General features: G+C 41.0%; 2 protein-coding genes across 3 annotated transcripts; both read left to right on the top strand.

Moving 5' to 3' along the window:
- Positions 1 to 4263: 4263 nt before the first annotated feature.
- On the top strand, positions 4264 to 8256 carry LOC139549804 (zinc finger protein 239-like). 2 transcript variants are annotated; one of them, XM_071360558.1, is made up of 2 exons: positions 4264 to 4776; positions 6330 to 8256. In XM_071360558.1, the coding sequence occupies exons 1-2, from the start codon at positions 4506 to 4508 to the stop codon at positions 6776 to 6778; spliced, it is 720 nt and encodes a 239-aa protein (XP_071216659.1). In that variant the 5' UTR covers positions 4264 to 4505; the 3' UTR covers positions 6779 to 8256. The 2 variants fall into 2 exon arrangements, with proteins under 2 accessions (XP_071216659.1, XP_071216668.1); XM_071360567.1 differs by lacking the exon at positions 6330 to 8256 and adding an exon at positions 5067 to 5627.
- Positions 8257 to 10117: 1861 nt separating this feature from the next.
- Positions 10118 to 16124, top strand: LOC139548646 (zinc finger protein 180-like). Its single transcript, XM_071358423.1, has 3 exons — positions 10118 to 11978; positions 12179 to 14046; positions 14498 to 16124. Exons 2-3 carry the CDS (start codon positions 13680 to 13682, stop codon positions 15529 to 15531), a joined length of 1401 nt encoding a protein of 466 aa, XP_071214524.1. The 5' UTR covers positions 10118 to 11978; positions 12179 to 13679; the 3' UTR covers positions 15532 to 16124.
- The last annotated feature ends 547 nt before the right edge of the window (positions 16125 to 16671 follow it).

Here is a 16671-nt window from a genome sequence, read left to right on the forward strand (position 1 = left end):
CGTCTGAAGCTTCGTTTCATCGAACAACCACCTGATTGGTTTGGTATTGGGCTGGTTCGACACTGCAGGCGACTGACTGATCTACAAATCACCTTACATCATAAATAACTACTCATTATTATTTATAAATCAGTCAGCCAGTCACCATTTACCCACAATGCAGCATGGATTTGATGCTCTCAAACACGGCCAGTGGTTTAATATATGACATAATGGCTACGCTGCTACGTGCTACGGTGTGGGACGTCATCTATAATAATGACATAAAGGCTATGCTGCTACGTGCTACGGTGTGGGATGTCATCTATAATAATGACATAAAGGCTATGCTGCTACGGTGTGGGATGTCATCTATAATAATGACATAAAGGCTATGCTGCTACGGTGTGGGATGTCATCTATAATAATGACATAAAGGCTATGCTGCTACGGTGTGGGATGTCATCTATAATAATGACATAAAGGCTATGCTGCTACGGTGTGGGATGTCATCTATAATAATGACATAAAGGCTATGCTGCTACGGTGTGGGATGTCATCTATAATAATTTATCTGTTATAAATTCTGTGTTGCTCAAAGCCTTGAGTAATGAACCTATTTTTGAGACTATTGGCTGGAAAGCGTCAATGCTTCAGGAAGCTTTGTTTCACCATCATGGAATCTATCTATTTTGGATGTTGGGGATTTTCCCTGCCATCATTCTGTATGTCTCTTTTGTTCTGCAGTCATGTTTTAGTTGGGTTTTGTTAGTTGGGTTCTAACTGGTCTCCATTAGTTGTGCTCCAGCTTGCTGACCATAGTGTCACGAACCGGCTCGAAGACCGTGACAAAAAGTGAGACAACGTGGAGATAAAGAATAACAAAATATATTTATTAACTGAAGTAAAGTAAATACAATTAACACTGCTGTGTGTTTAGTCAGTAGTGTAAGTGATTGGTCACATGTTTTTCATGTGATAATGAGGGGTGTTGAAAGGTGCCAACAGAAACAACCAAAATCTGTCTGTGTCTGCATGGAGAGAGTCTCCTCAACGACTGGGGAAGAGGTGCATTTATCCTGGGACATACCAGAGCCCAAACAACCAAAATCTGTCTGTGTCTGCATGGAGAGAGTCTCCTCAATGACTGGGGAAGAGGTGCATTTATCATGGGACACACCCGAGCCCAAACAACCAAAATCTGTCTGTGTCTGCATGGAGAGAGTCTCCTCAATGACGGGGGAAGAGGTGCATTTATCCTGGGACACACCCGAGCCCAGGTGTGTCCCATTTCACTGAAGACCCTCCCGGCTCCGCCCACCGACATCCTATTAAGGAAAACAAGAGCAAAGAGAAATAATTCTGCAGACAGAGTGGGAGGGTCGTCACAGCAGTCTGGTGATATACCAGGGACTATGCATGCAGTTAGGTTTGTATGCAGTCTGGTGATATACCAGGGACTGAGGATGCAGTCTGGTGATATACCAGGGACTGAGGATGCAGTCTGGTGATATACCAGGGACTGGGGATGCAGTTAGGTTTGTATGCAGTCTGATGATATACCAGGGACTATGCATGCAGTTAGGTTTGTATGCAGTCTGGTGATTTACCAGGGACTATGCATGCAGTTAGGTTTGTACAGTCTGGTGATATACCAGGGACTGGGGATGCAGTTAGGTTTGTATGCAGTCTGGTGATATACCAGGGACTATGCATGCAGTTAGGTTTGTAAGCAGTCTGGTGATATACCAGGGACTGGGGATGCAGTTAGGTTTGTATGCAGTCTGGTGATTTACCAGGGACTGGGGATGCAGCTAGGTTTGTATGCAGTCTGGTGATATACCAGGGACTATGGATGCAGTTAGGTTTGTATGCAGTCTGGTGATATACCAGGGACTATGGATGCAGCTAGGTTTGTATGCAGTCTGGTGATATACCAGGGACTGGGGATGCAGTTAGGTTTGTATGCAGTCTGGTGATATACCAGGGACTATGGATGCAGCTAGGTTTGTACAGTCTGGTGATATACCAGGGACTGGGGATGCAGCTAGGTTTGTATGCAGTCTGGTGATATACCAGGGACTATGCATGCAGTTAGGTTTGTATGCAGTCTGGTGATATACCAGGGCCTGGGGATGCAGTTAGGTTTGTATGCAGTCTGGTGATATACCAGGGCCTGGGGATGCAGTTAGGTTTGTATGCAATCTGGTGATATACCAGGGCCTGGGGATGCAGTTAGGTTTGTATGCAGTCTGGTGATATACCAGGGCCTGGGGATGTAGTTAGGTTTCCATGCAGTCTGGTGATATACCAGGGCCTGGGGATGCAGTTAGGTTTGTATGCAGTCTGGTGATATACCAGGTACTATGCATGCAGTTAGGTTTGTATGTAGTCTGGTGATATACGAGGGACTATGCATGCAGTTAGGTTTGTACAGTCTGGTGATATACCAGGGACTATGCATGTAGTTAGGTTTGTATGCAGTCTGGTGATATACCAGCGACTATGCATGCAGTTAGGTTTGTATGCAGTCTGGTGATATACCAGGGACTGGTGATGCAGTTAGGTTTGTATGCAGTCTGGTGATATACCAGCGACTATGCATGCAGTTAGGTTTGTATGCAGTCTGGTGATATACCAGGGACTGGGGATGCAGTTAGGTTTGTATGCAGTCTGGTGATATACCAGGGACTGGGGATGCAGTTAGGTTTGTATGCAGTCTGGTGATATACCAGGGACTGGGGATGCAGTTAGGTTTGTACAGTCTGGTGATATACCAGGGAATGGGGGGGCAGTTAGGTTTGTACAGTCTGGTGATATACCAGGGACTGGGGATGTAGTTAGGTTTGTACAGTCTGGTGATATACCAGGGACTGGGCATGCAGTTAGGTTTGTATGCAGTCTGGTGATATACCAGGGACTATGCATGCAGTTAGGTTTGTATGCTGTCTGTTGATATACCAGGGACTATGCATTCAGTTAGGTTTGTATGCAGTCTGGTGATATACCAGGGACTGGTGATGCAGTTAGGTTTGTATGCAGTCTGGTGATATACCAGGGACTATGCATGCAGTTAGGTTTGTACAGTCTGGTTATATACCAGAGCCTGGTGATGCAGTTAGGTTTGTATGTAGTCTGGTGATATACCAGGGCCTGGGGATGCAGTTAGGTTTGTATGCAGTCTGGTGATATACCAGGGACTGGGGATGCAGTTAGGTTTGTACAGTCTGGTGATATACTAGGGACTGGGGATGCAGTTAGGTTTGTACAGTCTGGTGATATACCAGGGACTGGGGATGTAGTTAGTTTGTATGTAGTCTGGTGATATACCAGGGACTGGGGATGCAGTTAGTTTGTATGTAGTCTGGTGATATACCAGGGAATGGGCATGCAGTTAGGTTTGTACAGTCTGGTGATATACCAGGGCCTGGGGATGCAGTTAGGTTTGTATGTAGTCTGGTGATATACCAGGGCCTGGTGATGTAGTTAGGTTTGTATGCAGTCTGGTGATATACCAGGGCCTGGGGATGCAGTTAGGTTTGTATGCAGTCTGGTGATATACCAGGGTCTGGGGATGCAGTTAGGTTTGTATGCAATCTGGTGATATACCAGGGACTGGGGATGCAGTTAGGTTTGTATGCAGTCTGGTGATATACCAGGGACTGGTGATGCAGTTAGGTTTGTATGCAGTCTGGTGATATACCAGGGACTGGGGATGCAGTTAGGTTTGTATGTAGTCTGGTGATATACCAGGGACTGGGGATGCAGTTAGGTTTGTATGTAGTCTGGTGATATACCAGGGACTGGGGATGCAGTTAGGTTTGTACAGTCTGGTGATATACCAGGGACTGGGGATGTAGTTAGGTTTGTATGCAGTCTGGTGATATACCAGGGTCTGGGGATGCACAGTTAGCGTTGTTTTCCTCTAGCTATTCTCCAGTTTGCTCCCAGCAGCTTTCATAGAACGTAGATCACTGTTAAACCAGACGCTGCAGAGCGTTTGTTTGACTGATGAATATGACGTTGCCTTAAATGCAGCGTTAGATGTAAAGTTTAAATTCTCATTCATTACACATCTTTACTAATCAATCAACACATGCTTTCCTTTGGACGTATCAATATAATATTATTTAATGAAATACATTTTAAAATAAAAAAATTTGTCAGGAAAAAAAATAAACATTTCCTTATACGTACTGCGTTACCCACTCCAGTCAGCAGATGGCGATGTGTTTTATTTTTTTCAGGCCATGCTGCCAGTGTGACGTATAATCTAGTGGACGGGACACTTCAACAACAACTGCGAGCCAGTCACTTCAGTAGCTTGCTAGGCGACATGGCCTAAACATTCAAGCTGTTCAGACTGTTTCAGTGCATATTTGCCTCTGTGTTTTAGACATACCTCTGTTTTATAGCGAGTTGCCCCATGTATTTTCATATTTACGTTGTTAGTCAGGCAGACGTCTTAAATGTGCCTAGCGCTAGGCTAGTCGCTAATGCTAACTAGCTAGCTAACATCTCCGACAATGAGCTCCCTAAACTTCTCTCCTCCTGCTAAAGAAGAGGCGGTCTGCTGGACGGAGAAAGAAGGTCTGGGGCTTAACATTGTCGTGAAAGAGGAGAAGGAAGAAGAGGATGTCACAGTAAAACAAGAAGTAGAGGATGAGGCTGTTACCCTGAAAGAAGAAGAGAAAGAGGAGGATGCAGGTTTTGGAGTGAAGGAGGAAGAGATAAATGTCACATTGAAGGAGGAGAAGGAAGAACAGGAGGAGGAGACAGGCGATCTGATTAAGACCAGTAAGTACTGTCTTAAAAACAGCCGCACAAACTATTGTTGAACTGATGCGTGGTTTTAAAGCAGCGTTCTACTGAATGTTTATGCTTCAATATGTTATTATTTAATGTAGGAATTGATAACTACACTGTAAGATGTGTATACCACCAAAGAGCAGGTCACCAACAAAACCTTAACAATGGATTAGCAAATTCACAACTTTAATGTCGCTCAGAATTGACAAACAAGATATAAATGACAGGGGATGTGTGTTGCTATAGTAACCCGTGGGGGGTGATGTGTGTTGCTATAGTAACCCGTGGGGGAAGTGAACACCCAGACAGTGGACATCTTTGAAAACAAAACCAGGAAGCTACTTCATCGTTACCCAGAAAGGATTTGATGTTGAGATTAAAAACGGCTGCATTGGCCCTTTAATGTAAGATACATACTGCTTCTTATGTGTTTTATTTATCCAACATAACTACCTTACCGTGAATGATTTCAATTAGAATAGTCAACAAAAAATAAAATAAACTTAGACTACATACACCCTTCTAGCTAGCTGACCACCGATTTTTATTGCAATTCTTGTAAGTAGGTTATGAGAGTTTTATTATAAAATTTGACTGTGTGAAAGACCACATTTAATTAATATCCAACTTTTAACCTCTGAAATATAGCTAACGGGTTTGCTAATGTTGCTAGTTTAATGTAGTTGCTAAATGTTGATAGAACTGCTTAGTAACCAAAAAGGAAAGAAATTGTAAGTGTTAGATAATACATATCACGAAAACAGTTGAATGTTGTCAAGCTATAGATAGATAATAGAGCTCAGCCTAAAACATGACATGATCTATTATTATAGAGCTCTGCTCAGCCTATAAACATGACATGATCTATTATTATAGAGCTCTGTTCAGCCTATAAACATGACATTATCTATTATTATAGAGCTCTGTTCAGCCTGTAAACATGACATTATCTATTATTATAGATCTCTGTTCAGCCTAAAACATGACATTATCTATTATTATAGATCTCTGTTCAGCCTATAAACATGACATTATCTATTATTATAGATCTCTGTTCAGCCTATAAACATGACATTATCTATTATTATAGAGCTCTGCTCAGCCTATAAACATGACATTATCTATTATTATAGAGCTCTGCTCAGCCTGTAAACATGACATTATCTATTATTATAAATCTCTGTTCAGCCTAAAACATGACATTATCTATTATTATAGAGCTCTGTTCAGCCTATAAACATGACATTATCTATTATTATAGAGCTCTGCTCAGCCTGTAACCATGACATTATCTATTATTATAGAGCTCTTGTTATGACATCATGACATTCCCTGAGAGATTAGATTTGGAGCTCTACATCATTCGTTTTTAAATCTCACCGTCACCAAGTTTATTTTTAATGATGTAATGTTGTGAAGACTGACCTCAGGTTATTGAGGGATTTAGCCTAGATTAAACCTCATAGGAAGACAATTTTATTTAATACAGGCTTCATTCAGGTCTCTCTGTTTAACTAAATAATCTGTTTGTCTTTTGGCAGGAGAGAGACCAGACTCTGACAGCGGGAAGAGTTCCTCAGAGGAAACAGACCCAGAGACGCCTAACCAACACCACTGCTCCCACTGTGGAAAGGGTTTTAGGTTGTCAGGGAGTCTGAAAACGCATGAGAGAACACACACAGGAGAAGAGCCGTATCACTGTTCCCACTGTGGAAAGAGTTTTAGGTGGTCAGGGAGCCTGAAAACGCATGAGAGAATACATACAGGAGAAAAGCCCTACCACTGTTCTCACTGTGGAAAGAGTTTTAGGTGGTTAGTGAGTCTGAAAACGCATGAGAGAAAACACACAGGAGAGAAGCCTTTCCAACATACTAATACACAGGAGGAGAAGACATACCACTGCTCTCATTGTGAAAAGACATTTTCCCAGTCAGAGGACCTGAAAACACACGAGAGAATAGAGAGGCTGTGTTCTGACTTATGTTTCTGACTGAGAATTTGTTCACGGCCAGGATTCACAGGACCAGGGTGTCCGCTATGGACACCTGGAAGAAATCAGCAGCGGACATTTCTGAAGGTTTATCCAACAGACCTGTACATCCATGAATGGATCTCTATAATGTGTAACTATTTCTGATGGTTTATCCAACAGACCTGTACATCCATGAATGGATCTCTATAATGTGTAACTATTTCTGGAGGTTTATCCAACAGACCTGTACATCCATGAATGGATCTCTATAATGTGTAACTATTTCTGGAGGTTTATCCAACAGACCTGTACATCCATGAATGGATCTCTATAATGTGTAACTATTTCTGAAGGTTTATCCAACAGACCTGTACATCCATGAATGGATCTCTATAATGTGTAACTATTTCTGGAGGTTTATCCAACAGACCTGTACATCCATGAATGGATCTCTATAATGTGTAACTATTTCTGGAGGTTTATCCAACAGACCTGTACATCCATGAATGGATCTCTATAATGTGTAACTATTTCTGAAGGTTTATCCAACAGACCTGTACATCCATGAATGGGTCTCTATAATGTGTAACTATTTCTGGAGGTTTATCCAACAGACCTGTACATCCATGAATGGGTCTCTATAATGTGTAACTATTTCTGATGTATTCCGATGTATTGTTTAATAGATGTACTATGTTAGGTATATTTATCTGTGGTTTTACTTCAACAGATTTGACTGATGCTATTAGATTGTACTATGTTAGGTATATTTATCTGTGGTTTTATTTCAACAGATTTTACTGATGCTATTAGATTGTACTATGTTAGGTATATTTATCTGTGGTTTTATTTCAACAGATTTTACTGATGCTATTAGATTGTACTATGTTAGGTATGTTTATCTGTGGTTTTATTTCAACAGATTTTACTGATGCTATTAGATTGCTGGGTGGGGGGAGTTTTAAAAATACAGAGACTTCAGAAAGTATTCACACCCCTTGACTGGTCCCACATGTTGTGTTACATCCTGAATTTAAAATGTATTTTTATTTCACCTTTATTTAACCAGGTAGACTAGTTGAGAAGAAGTTCTCATTTGCAATGACACATACAACAACACAGAGTTACACATGGAATAAACAAAAGTACAATCGATTATACAGTAGAAAAATCTATATACAGCATGTGCAAATAAGGTAGGATAAGAGAGGTTAGGCAATAAATAGACCATGGTGGCGAAGTAATTACAATATAGCAATTAAACACTGGAATGGTAGGGAATGTGAATGTGAATAGCAGAAGATGAATGTGCAAGTAGAGATACTGGGGTTAAATGGATTCAATACCCCATAATGTCAAAGTGGAATTACGTTTTTGGAAATGTTTACAAATGTAATTAAAAGCCTAAATAAGTTCAGGAGTAAAGATGTTGCTTAACAAGTCACATAATAAGTTGCAGGGACTCACTCTGTGTGCAATAATAGTGTTTAACATGATGTCTGAATGACTACCTCATCTCTGTACCCCACACATACAATTATCTGTAATGGCCCTCAGTCGAGCAGTGAATTTCAAACACAGATTCAACCACAAAGACCAGGGAGGTTTTCCAATGCCTCGCAAAGAAAGACACCTATTGGTAAATGGGTAAAAAAAAAGCAGACATTGAATATCCCTTTGAGCATGGTGAAGTTATTAATTACACTTTAGATGGTGTATCAATATACCCAGTCACTAATTCAGTTGCTGGAGAGGAAGGAAACCGCTCAGGGATTTCACCATGAGGCCAATGGTGACTTTAAAATAGTTAGTGTTTAATGGTTGTGATAAGAGAAAACTGAGGATGGATCAACAACATTGTAGTTACTCCACAATACTAACAGAAATGACAGAGTGAAAAGAAGGAAGCCTGTACAGAATACAAATATTCCAAAACATGCATTCTGTTTGCAATGAGGCACTAAAGTAATACTGAAAAACAATGTGGCAAAGAAATTAACTTTATATCCTGAATACAAAAGTGTTATGTTTGGGGCAAATTCAACACACCACTGACTACATATTTTCAAGCATGGTGGTGGCTGCATCATGTAATGGGTATGCTTGTCATTGGCGTCACTAGAGGCGTAACTACAGTCCCTGATTCTAATCTAATGATCATCAGCTGCATCATTTTATGGTTCTAATCCAGGCAGTATCACTTCCAGGTTAAGCGAGCAGTGTGTCAAGATTTGAAATGCGGCTTGGCAGGGTCGTGTTTCGGAGGACACATGGCTCTCGACCTTCGCCTCTCCCCCGAGTCCATAGAGGAGTTGCAATTGGATTTCATGACATTGGTGAAAAAATATATATATAATACACTGGTACTGAAATTAGATTTTTAATCACCTGGCAGATGTTTCAAACCATGTAAACACCTGCAAGACTTCGGATAGAAGTGAATCACCTGGCTGGACTTTTAATTTTTTTTTAATTTCACCTTTATTTAACCAGGTAGGCCAGTTGAGACGTTCTCATTTACAATTGCGACCTGGCCAAGATAAAGCAAAGCAGTTCGACACATACAACAACACAGAGTTACACATAGAGTAAAACAAACATACAGTCAATTATACAGTAGAAAAATAAGTCTATATACAATGTGAGCAAATGAGGTGAGATAAGGGAGGTGAAGGCAAAAAAAAATAATGAATAAATATAAAAATAAAAATATAAAAAAGGCCATGGTGGCGAAGTAAATACAATATAGCAAGTAAAACACTGGAATGGTAGATTTGCAGTGGAAGAATGTGCAAAGTAGAGATAGAAATAATGGGGTGCAAAGGAGCAAAATAAATAAATACAGTAGGGGAAGAGGTAGTTGTTTGGGCTAAATTATATATGGGCTATATACAGGTGCAGTAATCTATGAGCTGCTCTGACCGACATCCTAAGAAGCACACAGAGACCTGCATTTTGAAGTCGGTTTTATAATACTTGTGAAAACTGACTTCAGGTGATTAAGGGATCTAGTCTAGATTAAACGTCATAGGAAGTGTGATCATGTGGAGGTTTCATTCAAGTCTGTTTACATTACATTTACATTTAAGTCATTTAGCAGACGCTCTTATCCAGAGCGACTTACAAATTGGTGCATTCACCTTATGACATCCAGTGGAACGGCCACTTTACAATAGTGCATCTAAATCTTTTAAGGGGGGGGGGGAGTGAGAAGGATTACTTTATCCTATCCTAGGTATTCCTTAAAGAGGTGGGGTTTCAGGTGTCTCCGGAAGGTGGTGATTGACTCCGCTGTCCTGGCGTCGTGAGGGAGTTTGTTCCACCATTGGGGGGCCAGAGCAGCGAACAGTTTTGACTGGGCTGAGCGGGAACTGTACTTCCTCAGTGGTAGGGAGGCGAGCAGGCCAGAGGTGGATGAACGCAGTGCCCTTGTTTGGGTGTAGGGCCTGATCAGAGCCTGTTTAATTAAATAATCTGTTTGTCTTTGACAGGAGAGAGACCAGACTCTCCTTCTGGCAGCAGGAAGAGTCCTTCAGGGGAACCAGACCCTGAGACGTCGAAACCAGCAGGACGACATCACTGCTCCCAGTGTGGAAAGAGTTGTACTCAGTTAGGGAGCCTGAAAACACATAAGAGAATACACAAAGAAGAGAAGCATTACCACTGCTCCTTGTCTGGAAAGAGTTTTAGGTGGTTAGGGAGCGTGGAAAGGCATGAGAGGACACACACAGGAGAAAAGCCTTACCAATGTTCCCATCGTGGAAATCATTTTGCCCAGTTAGGAAACCTGAACCAGCATGAGAGACCACACACAGGTAAGAAGATGTACCGCTGCTCCCAGTGTGGAAAGAGATTTACCCGGTTAAGGTATTTGAAAGAGCATGAAAGAATACATACAAATACACAGGAGGAGAAGACATACCACTGCTCTCATTGTGGAAAGAAATTTTCCCAGTCAGAGGACCTCAGAGGACCTGAAATCACACGAGAGAATAGAGAGGCTGTGTTCTGACTTGTGTTTTTGACTGGACTGTCAAAATTAATTTACTTAGTATAATGTTAGTGTACTGTTTTTTAAAATTGCGATTAATCCATTGTCTGAAAGGGTTAAAAACACACTGAAAACATCCTAAATATATATACTATATACAGCTGCAATCTACAACGTCATGTAAAAACAAGATGTCATGGAGGTTAAATAAAGTCTGCTTTATCAATGTAACATATTGTGACCCGTCCACTGTGGGGCGCTGTAGAGTCATAATATCCATAACAACTACAGGTCAAACAGGGAAATGGTTCACATCGTTTTTCCACTATTCATTTTCACCACAGGGCTGTGTTTTGTTTAGGCTCACCCTGGTGTGACGTTTTGATAACCATGTACATCTCTCTAGGACAAGGTGACTGAGGGTGAATGTACACTAGATAAATAGCGGTAAACTGCTGTGTGCCGCTTAGGTCCGCCCGTTGTGACTCCGTCAAGAATTCAGCAGAGCAAGTTTGTATGAAGGTCTGGTTATTAAATGGGTACATAGTTCAATAGTAATATCCTCTAAAACGCTCTGTGACAAACTTTGCTGCCCTGTTTCCAGTTGTCCACATGGCTGGGAGAACCTATTCAAGTATGTAAATAGATTTTGAAAATGTAAAAACAACGATGTATTATTAGCTAACTAGCTACAGTGCAGGCTAACTCAAATGAGCTGCTAAATGAGCTAGCTATTTGGCTAGCTAGCTATCTAACCAACTTCAAATACTGTATAGATAGCTAAGTGAATTAAATATCACCAGCTACCTAACTTCATATTAGCTAGCTATCTATTTATCACTGTAAAAAACAAACTCCAAATGCATTTGTAGGTAGCTAGCTAATAGCCATGGAGGGTGAAAGGATAGCAGCCCCAACTGTCAGTGAGAGATGAGGCTATTCTGGATAGGGCAGGTACTTTTGTGTAGTTCCTGTCCCTAGAAGTGAGGACGGAGATAATAGTAACATAATATTCAGTGTGGTGTAATTTGACTATAATGAAGTGTGTTTCTTGTGAGGTTTTCTGTCCTCAGATAAAGAGCTCTATGAAAGCCAGTCTACATATGAAGAGGTCCCAATGAAGAGCAGTGGTTCTCAGTCCTGGGGACTCAAAGAGGCACATTGTTGTTTTTGCCTCAGCACTGCACAGCTGATTCAAATGATCAACTCATCATCAAGCTTCAAGTGGTATTTATGTATTCATTTGTGATGTCATCCTTGATATGATCCTGTTATTGTCACATGCTACACATGTACATATGTGTGCCCATGCATCTATCAATCCAATGTTATCATGATTTGTTATCAGGGATATTATACTTTAGTAATCCACAATGACCTGGTAATGTAACAGTCTAATAATGACATTGTCTTCCATATTCCTACAGATACCTTGTAACTGGAGATTCCTTCAAAACGATTGCCTACAGTTACCGTGTAGGGCACTGCAAGGTTGGGTGACCAGGGTCATCTGGGACTGCCTCCTGGAGGAATTCAGGTGTGTGAAGGCTACCTGTGTCCTGCGTAACTTCATGAGGATGGACACGAGGACCAGGAGGGGATCTGCAGCTCGCCGCCGTGTCCCAGAGGAGGAGTCTGCTGCTCTGCAGGATGTTTCAAGGATGGGGTCCAACAACGCAGCAAGAGAGGCAATCCGTGTGCAGGAGATGTTCACCTCCTACTTCTTCAAAGAGGGTGCTGTTCCCTGGCAACACCATAGACTACACTATGCACAACCAAAGGCTCTTTTAAGAGGGTGCTGTTCCCTGGCAACACCATAGACTACACTATGCACAACCAAAGGCTCTTTTAAGAGCCATTCACATTGCAATAAGACCTCGGGCGCGAACCAGGGACCCTCTGCACACATTAACAACAGTCACCCACGAAGCGTCAAGTCTCAAGTCTCAGAGCAAGCGACCTAACTGATTGAAATGCTATTAGCGCGTACCCGCTAACTAGCTAGCCATTTCACATCCGTTACGTATGTCAACTGCAGTTATTCAATTCACAGATTCTCTCCCTTTGATTTCTACTTCTCAGGTGAGGGTGCTGTTTAGGTAAGGGTGTGATGTCTGTGCAAAAACAAAACAGGCTATTTTATATCACTAATATTGAAAAAAAAAAAGTAGAACAATTAGACACCCTATAACCCACACCTACACACTCATGTATCAATCTGATTGATGGATTGTGTTAAGCAGTAAGCAGGCTCAGGTGTATAACTGTGGCTCCTTCCACCTTCAACGAATAGGCAAGAGGGCCAACCATGGAGAATAGTAAGACACTTCATTATTTCTATAACTACGCTATATTGTTTGTCCTTGTGGGTCCGTTCATGTTTTTCAGCTTAAAGTACTCTGCAGCCACTTAGTGTGGTGTGGACACCAGGTGATACCACACACAGATTCCTGTTGAACACTGTCTCTTTAACTACCTTATTTTAAAATATATTGACTGATATTGATTTCTTTAGGGGGGGGGGGTAATTAACATTTTAGTTCTACTGACGTCCCTGACTCCTAACCTTTAACTTTTTGTCTGAAAATAAAATACACGTTTTTCTTAACTGCGTTACCCACTCCAGTCAGCAGATGGCGGTCTGCGACTTTAAAGCAATGCTGCTACCGTGACGTATAATCTAGGGGACGGAACGCTTCTTTCAACAGCAGCGACAGTATTTCAGACGCCTCGGTAGCTTGCTAGCCAAAATAGCCGAACCAATAAAGCTCTTTAGAAGCTTTAGTGTATATTAGCCAGTGTGTTTTAAACCCTAGTCTGTCGTCTAGTTAGTTGTCGATTTAATTTCATATTTACGGGGTTGTAGTTATTAGTCAGTTAGCGGGCTGGTTAAGTTAGCATTAGCCTAGCTAGCTAACATCCCCGACCATGCGGTCACTAAGCTACTCTCCTAAAGAAGAGGAGATCTGCTGGACGAAGAAAGAGGTTATGTGGCTAAACATTGTCGTGAAAGAGGAGGAAGAGGATGTCAAAATACAAAAACAGGTCGACGGTGAGGCTGTTACAGTGAAAGAAGAAGAGAAAGACGTTTCAGTGATAGAAGAGGAAGATGCGTTCAGAGTGAAAGAGGAGGAGAAAGAGGAAGATTCTGTTTTTGGAGTGAAAGAGGAGGAGGGGGAGATGACTGTCACATTGGAAGAAGAGGAGGAGGAAACTGGATATCTGGGCTCGGTTTCCCAAAGGCATGTTAAGGCATCCAATGGTTCTAACGATGAACGGGCCCTGATTAACACTAGTAAGTACTGTCTTAAAAACAAAGGCACAAACTCTGCAGTTGTTGAACTGATGTTTGGTTTTATAGGGGACATATGCAATTGCTACATCCTTATTGTGACTTTTTGCAATTCTTCAGGAAATGGGCGTGGCTTTCACGTTTTCAGATTTGAAGAAAATGTGGGAAAATATGCGGCCGAAGTCCAACGAGAGAGCGGATACAAATGACCTGCTTTAAATAATCATGACAAATGTTGAGCAATGTAATGCAGTAATGACTTTTCAAATAAGTTACCTTACACGTTATATGACTATTGTTGTTCACTTGACAATCTTAAAAGACAAATGTCAAATAATGAACATTCATTACAGAAGTCATTGTTTGTACAACATCATGGCTACACATCACCTTTTACAGTGGATTTCTGCTGTTGTGGGCCTTAAACCATCTGTCTGACTTGTTGTTCACACAGGAGAGAGACGTGACTATCGTGGATCCTCTGGGGAGCCTCAACAACCTCATGATGCTGAGGAGGCAGAGAAGAGTCTCTCCAAGTTGAAACACCAGCAGAGAACCACAGGGAAGAAATCTCATTGCTGCTCTGACTGTGGGAAAGGTTGCACATCTCCATCAGAACTTAAAATACACCAGAGAACACACACAGGAGAGAAACCTTATAGCTGTGATCAATGTGGGAAGAGTTTTACTACATCTGGCCAGCTGACTTCACACCAGGGAACACACACAGGAGAGAAACCTTATAGCTGTGATCAATGTGGGATGAGTTTTACTACATCAAGCCATCTGATTCGACACCAGAGAACACACACAGGAGAGAAACCTTATAGCTGTGATCAATGTGAGAAGAGTTTTACTACATCTTGCTATCTGACTGTACACCAGAGAACACACACAGGAGAGAAGCCTTATATCTGTGATCAATGTGGGAAGAGTTTTCCTACATCTAGCCAGCTGACTTCACACCAGAGAACACACACAGGAGAGAAACCTTATAGATGTGATCAATGTGGGATGAGTTTTACTACATCAAGCCATCTGATTCGACACCAGAGAACACACACAGGAGAGAAACCTTATAGCTGTGATCAATGTGAGAAGAGTTTTACTACATCTTGCTATCTGACTGTACACCAGAGAACACACACAGGAGAGAAGCCTTATATCTGTGATCAATGTGGGAAGAGTTTTCCTACATCTAGCCAGCTGACTTCACACCAGAGAACACACACAGGAGAGAAACCTTATAGATGTGATCAATGTGGGATGAGTTTTACTACATCAAGCCATCTGATTCGACACCAGAGAACACACACAGGAGAGAAACCTTATAGCTGTAATCATTGTGAGAAGAGGTTTCCTTCATCTAGCCAGCTGACTTCACACCAGAGAACACACACAGGAGAGAAACCTCATAGCTGTGATCAATGTGGGAAGAGATACTCTGATAAAAGGTGTCTGATCAAACATCAGAAAATACATACATGAAGAAGTTGTTTCATGATATCAATGAAATAATGTCACAATGTAGAATGTTTTAACATTGTAGTAGGAGTATTTTAAAGATGTCACAATGTAGAATGTTTTAACATTGTAGTAGGAGTATTTTAATGATGTCACAATGTAGAATGTTTTAACATTGTAGAAGGAGTATTTTAATGATGTCACAATGTAGAATGTTTTAACATTGTAGAAGGAGTATTTTAATGATGTCACAATGTAGAATGTTTTAACATTGTAGTAGGAGTATTTTAATGATGTTCTACCTTATCGTTTGCCCTGTTCAATTGATTGCAGCATGATATGGATATTAGCCTCAGGGGAAATCTAGGCTCTGAATTGAAAGAGTATTATTTAACAAAAAGTGACTAACAAAAGAAGAGCTGTGTTACACTTACTGTGTTGGTGACCCACTTTAATCAAAATGCAGTACTTCAAAATGTAGCTAGCTGTTTTCTACAAGTTGAAAAAGCTGCTTGTTTAAAAAAATACATGTAATATGATAATTGTTGCAGATGTTTGTGTATATACACACATGAAAGCAGTATAATAATTTGGTCTATAATCAATTTTATTAACAATCTGACATCACTCCAGTATTTCTTGACAACATTCAAATGCTAATTGTTTTTATTCCACTACTGAAGAAACATGACTCAAATCACCTACTCATTTTTCAAACATTCAGCCTGACAAAAGACACATGTTTTATTATTCCATACCTCACCACTAAGTTAATTATTGCCACTACATATTAACAAAGGGGTGTCCATTTGGTTTTGATTTTCATATTTACAATTTATGTAACAGCTAGTAATCATAATTATTTATGCAACCAGCTGAACATTTTTGTGTACAATTATATTGACAATGTTGCCCTGCTTTTAGAATATCAGGATTCATTCTCAGATGTGCTAACCCAAATGCATGACATAGGGGACTGGGCCCGATCCAACAACATGCCTATCGAGTGAACCCTGAAGAGAGAGAGAGAAGTTAGGTGGAAAGTTACTACGGATATTGCAGGAGTTGGTTGCTGATTGTCTCAAGGGTGGGCAGTCAACAAGTTTTGCGTTTAGCAAGTGCGTTGCCATGGATCACAATTTATTTTGACTGCACGTTTTTCCG

This window comes from Salvelinus alpinus, chromosome 2, assembly GCF_045679555.1.
Source record: "Salvelinus alpinus chromosome 2, SLU_Salpinus.1, whole genome shotgun sequence".
Lineage (NCBI taxonomy): Eukaryota > Metazoa > Chordata > Actinopteri > Salmoniformes > Salmonidae > Salvelinus > Salvelinus alpinus.

Bases quoted from the DNA above. Each gene is read 5' to 3' on its own strand.
- LOC139548646 (XM_071358423.1), top strand. From the start codon at position 13,680: ATGCGGTCACTAAGCTACTCTCCTAAAGAAGAGGAGATCTGCTGGACG. The intron at 14,047-14,497 runs GTAAGTACTGTC...TTGTTCACACAG, and splicing joins ACGGGCCCTGATTAACACTA to GAGAGAGACGTGACTATCGT.
- LOC139549804 (XM_071360558.1), top strand. From the start codon at position 4,506: ATGAGCTCCCTAAACTTCTCTCCTCCTGCTAAAGAAGAGGCGGTCTGC. The intron at 4,777-6,329 runs GTAAGTACTGTC...GTCTTTTGGCAG, and splicing joins AGGCGATCTGATTAAGACCA to GAGAGAGACCAGACTCTGAC.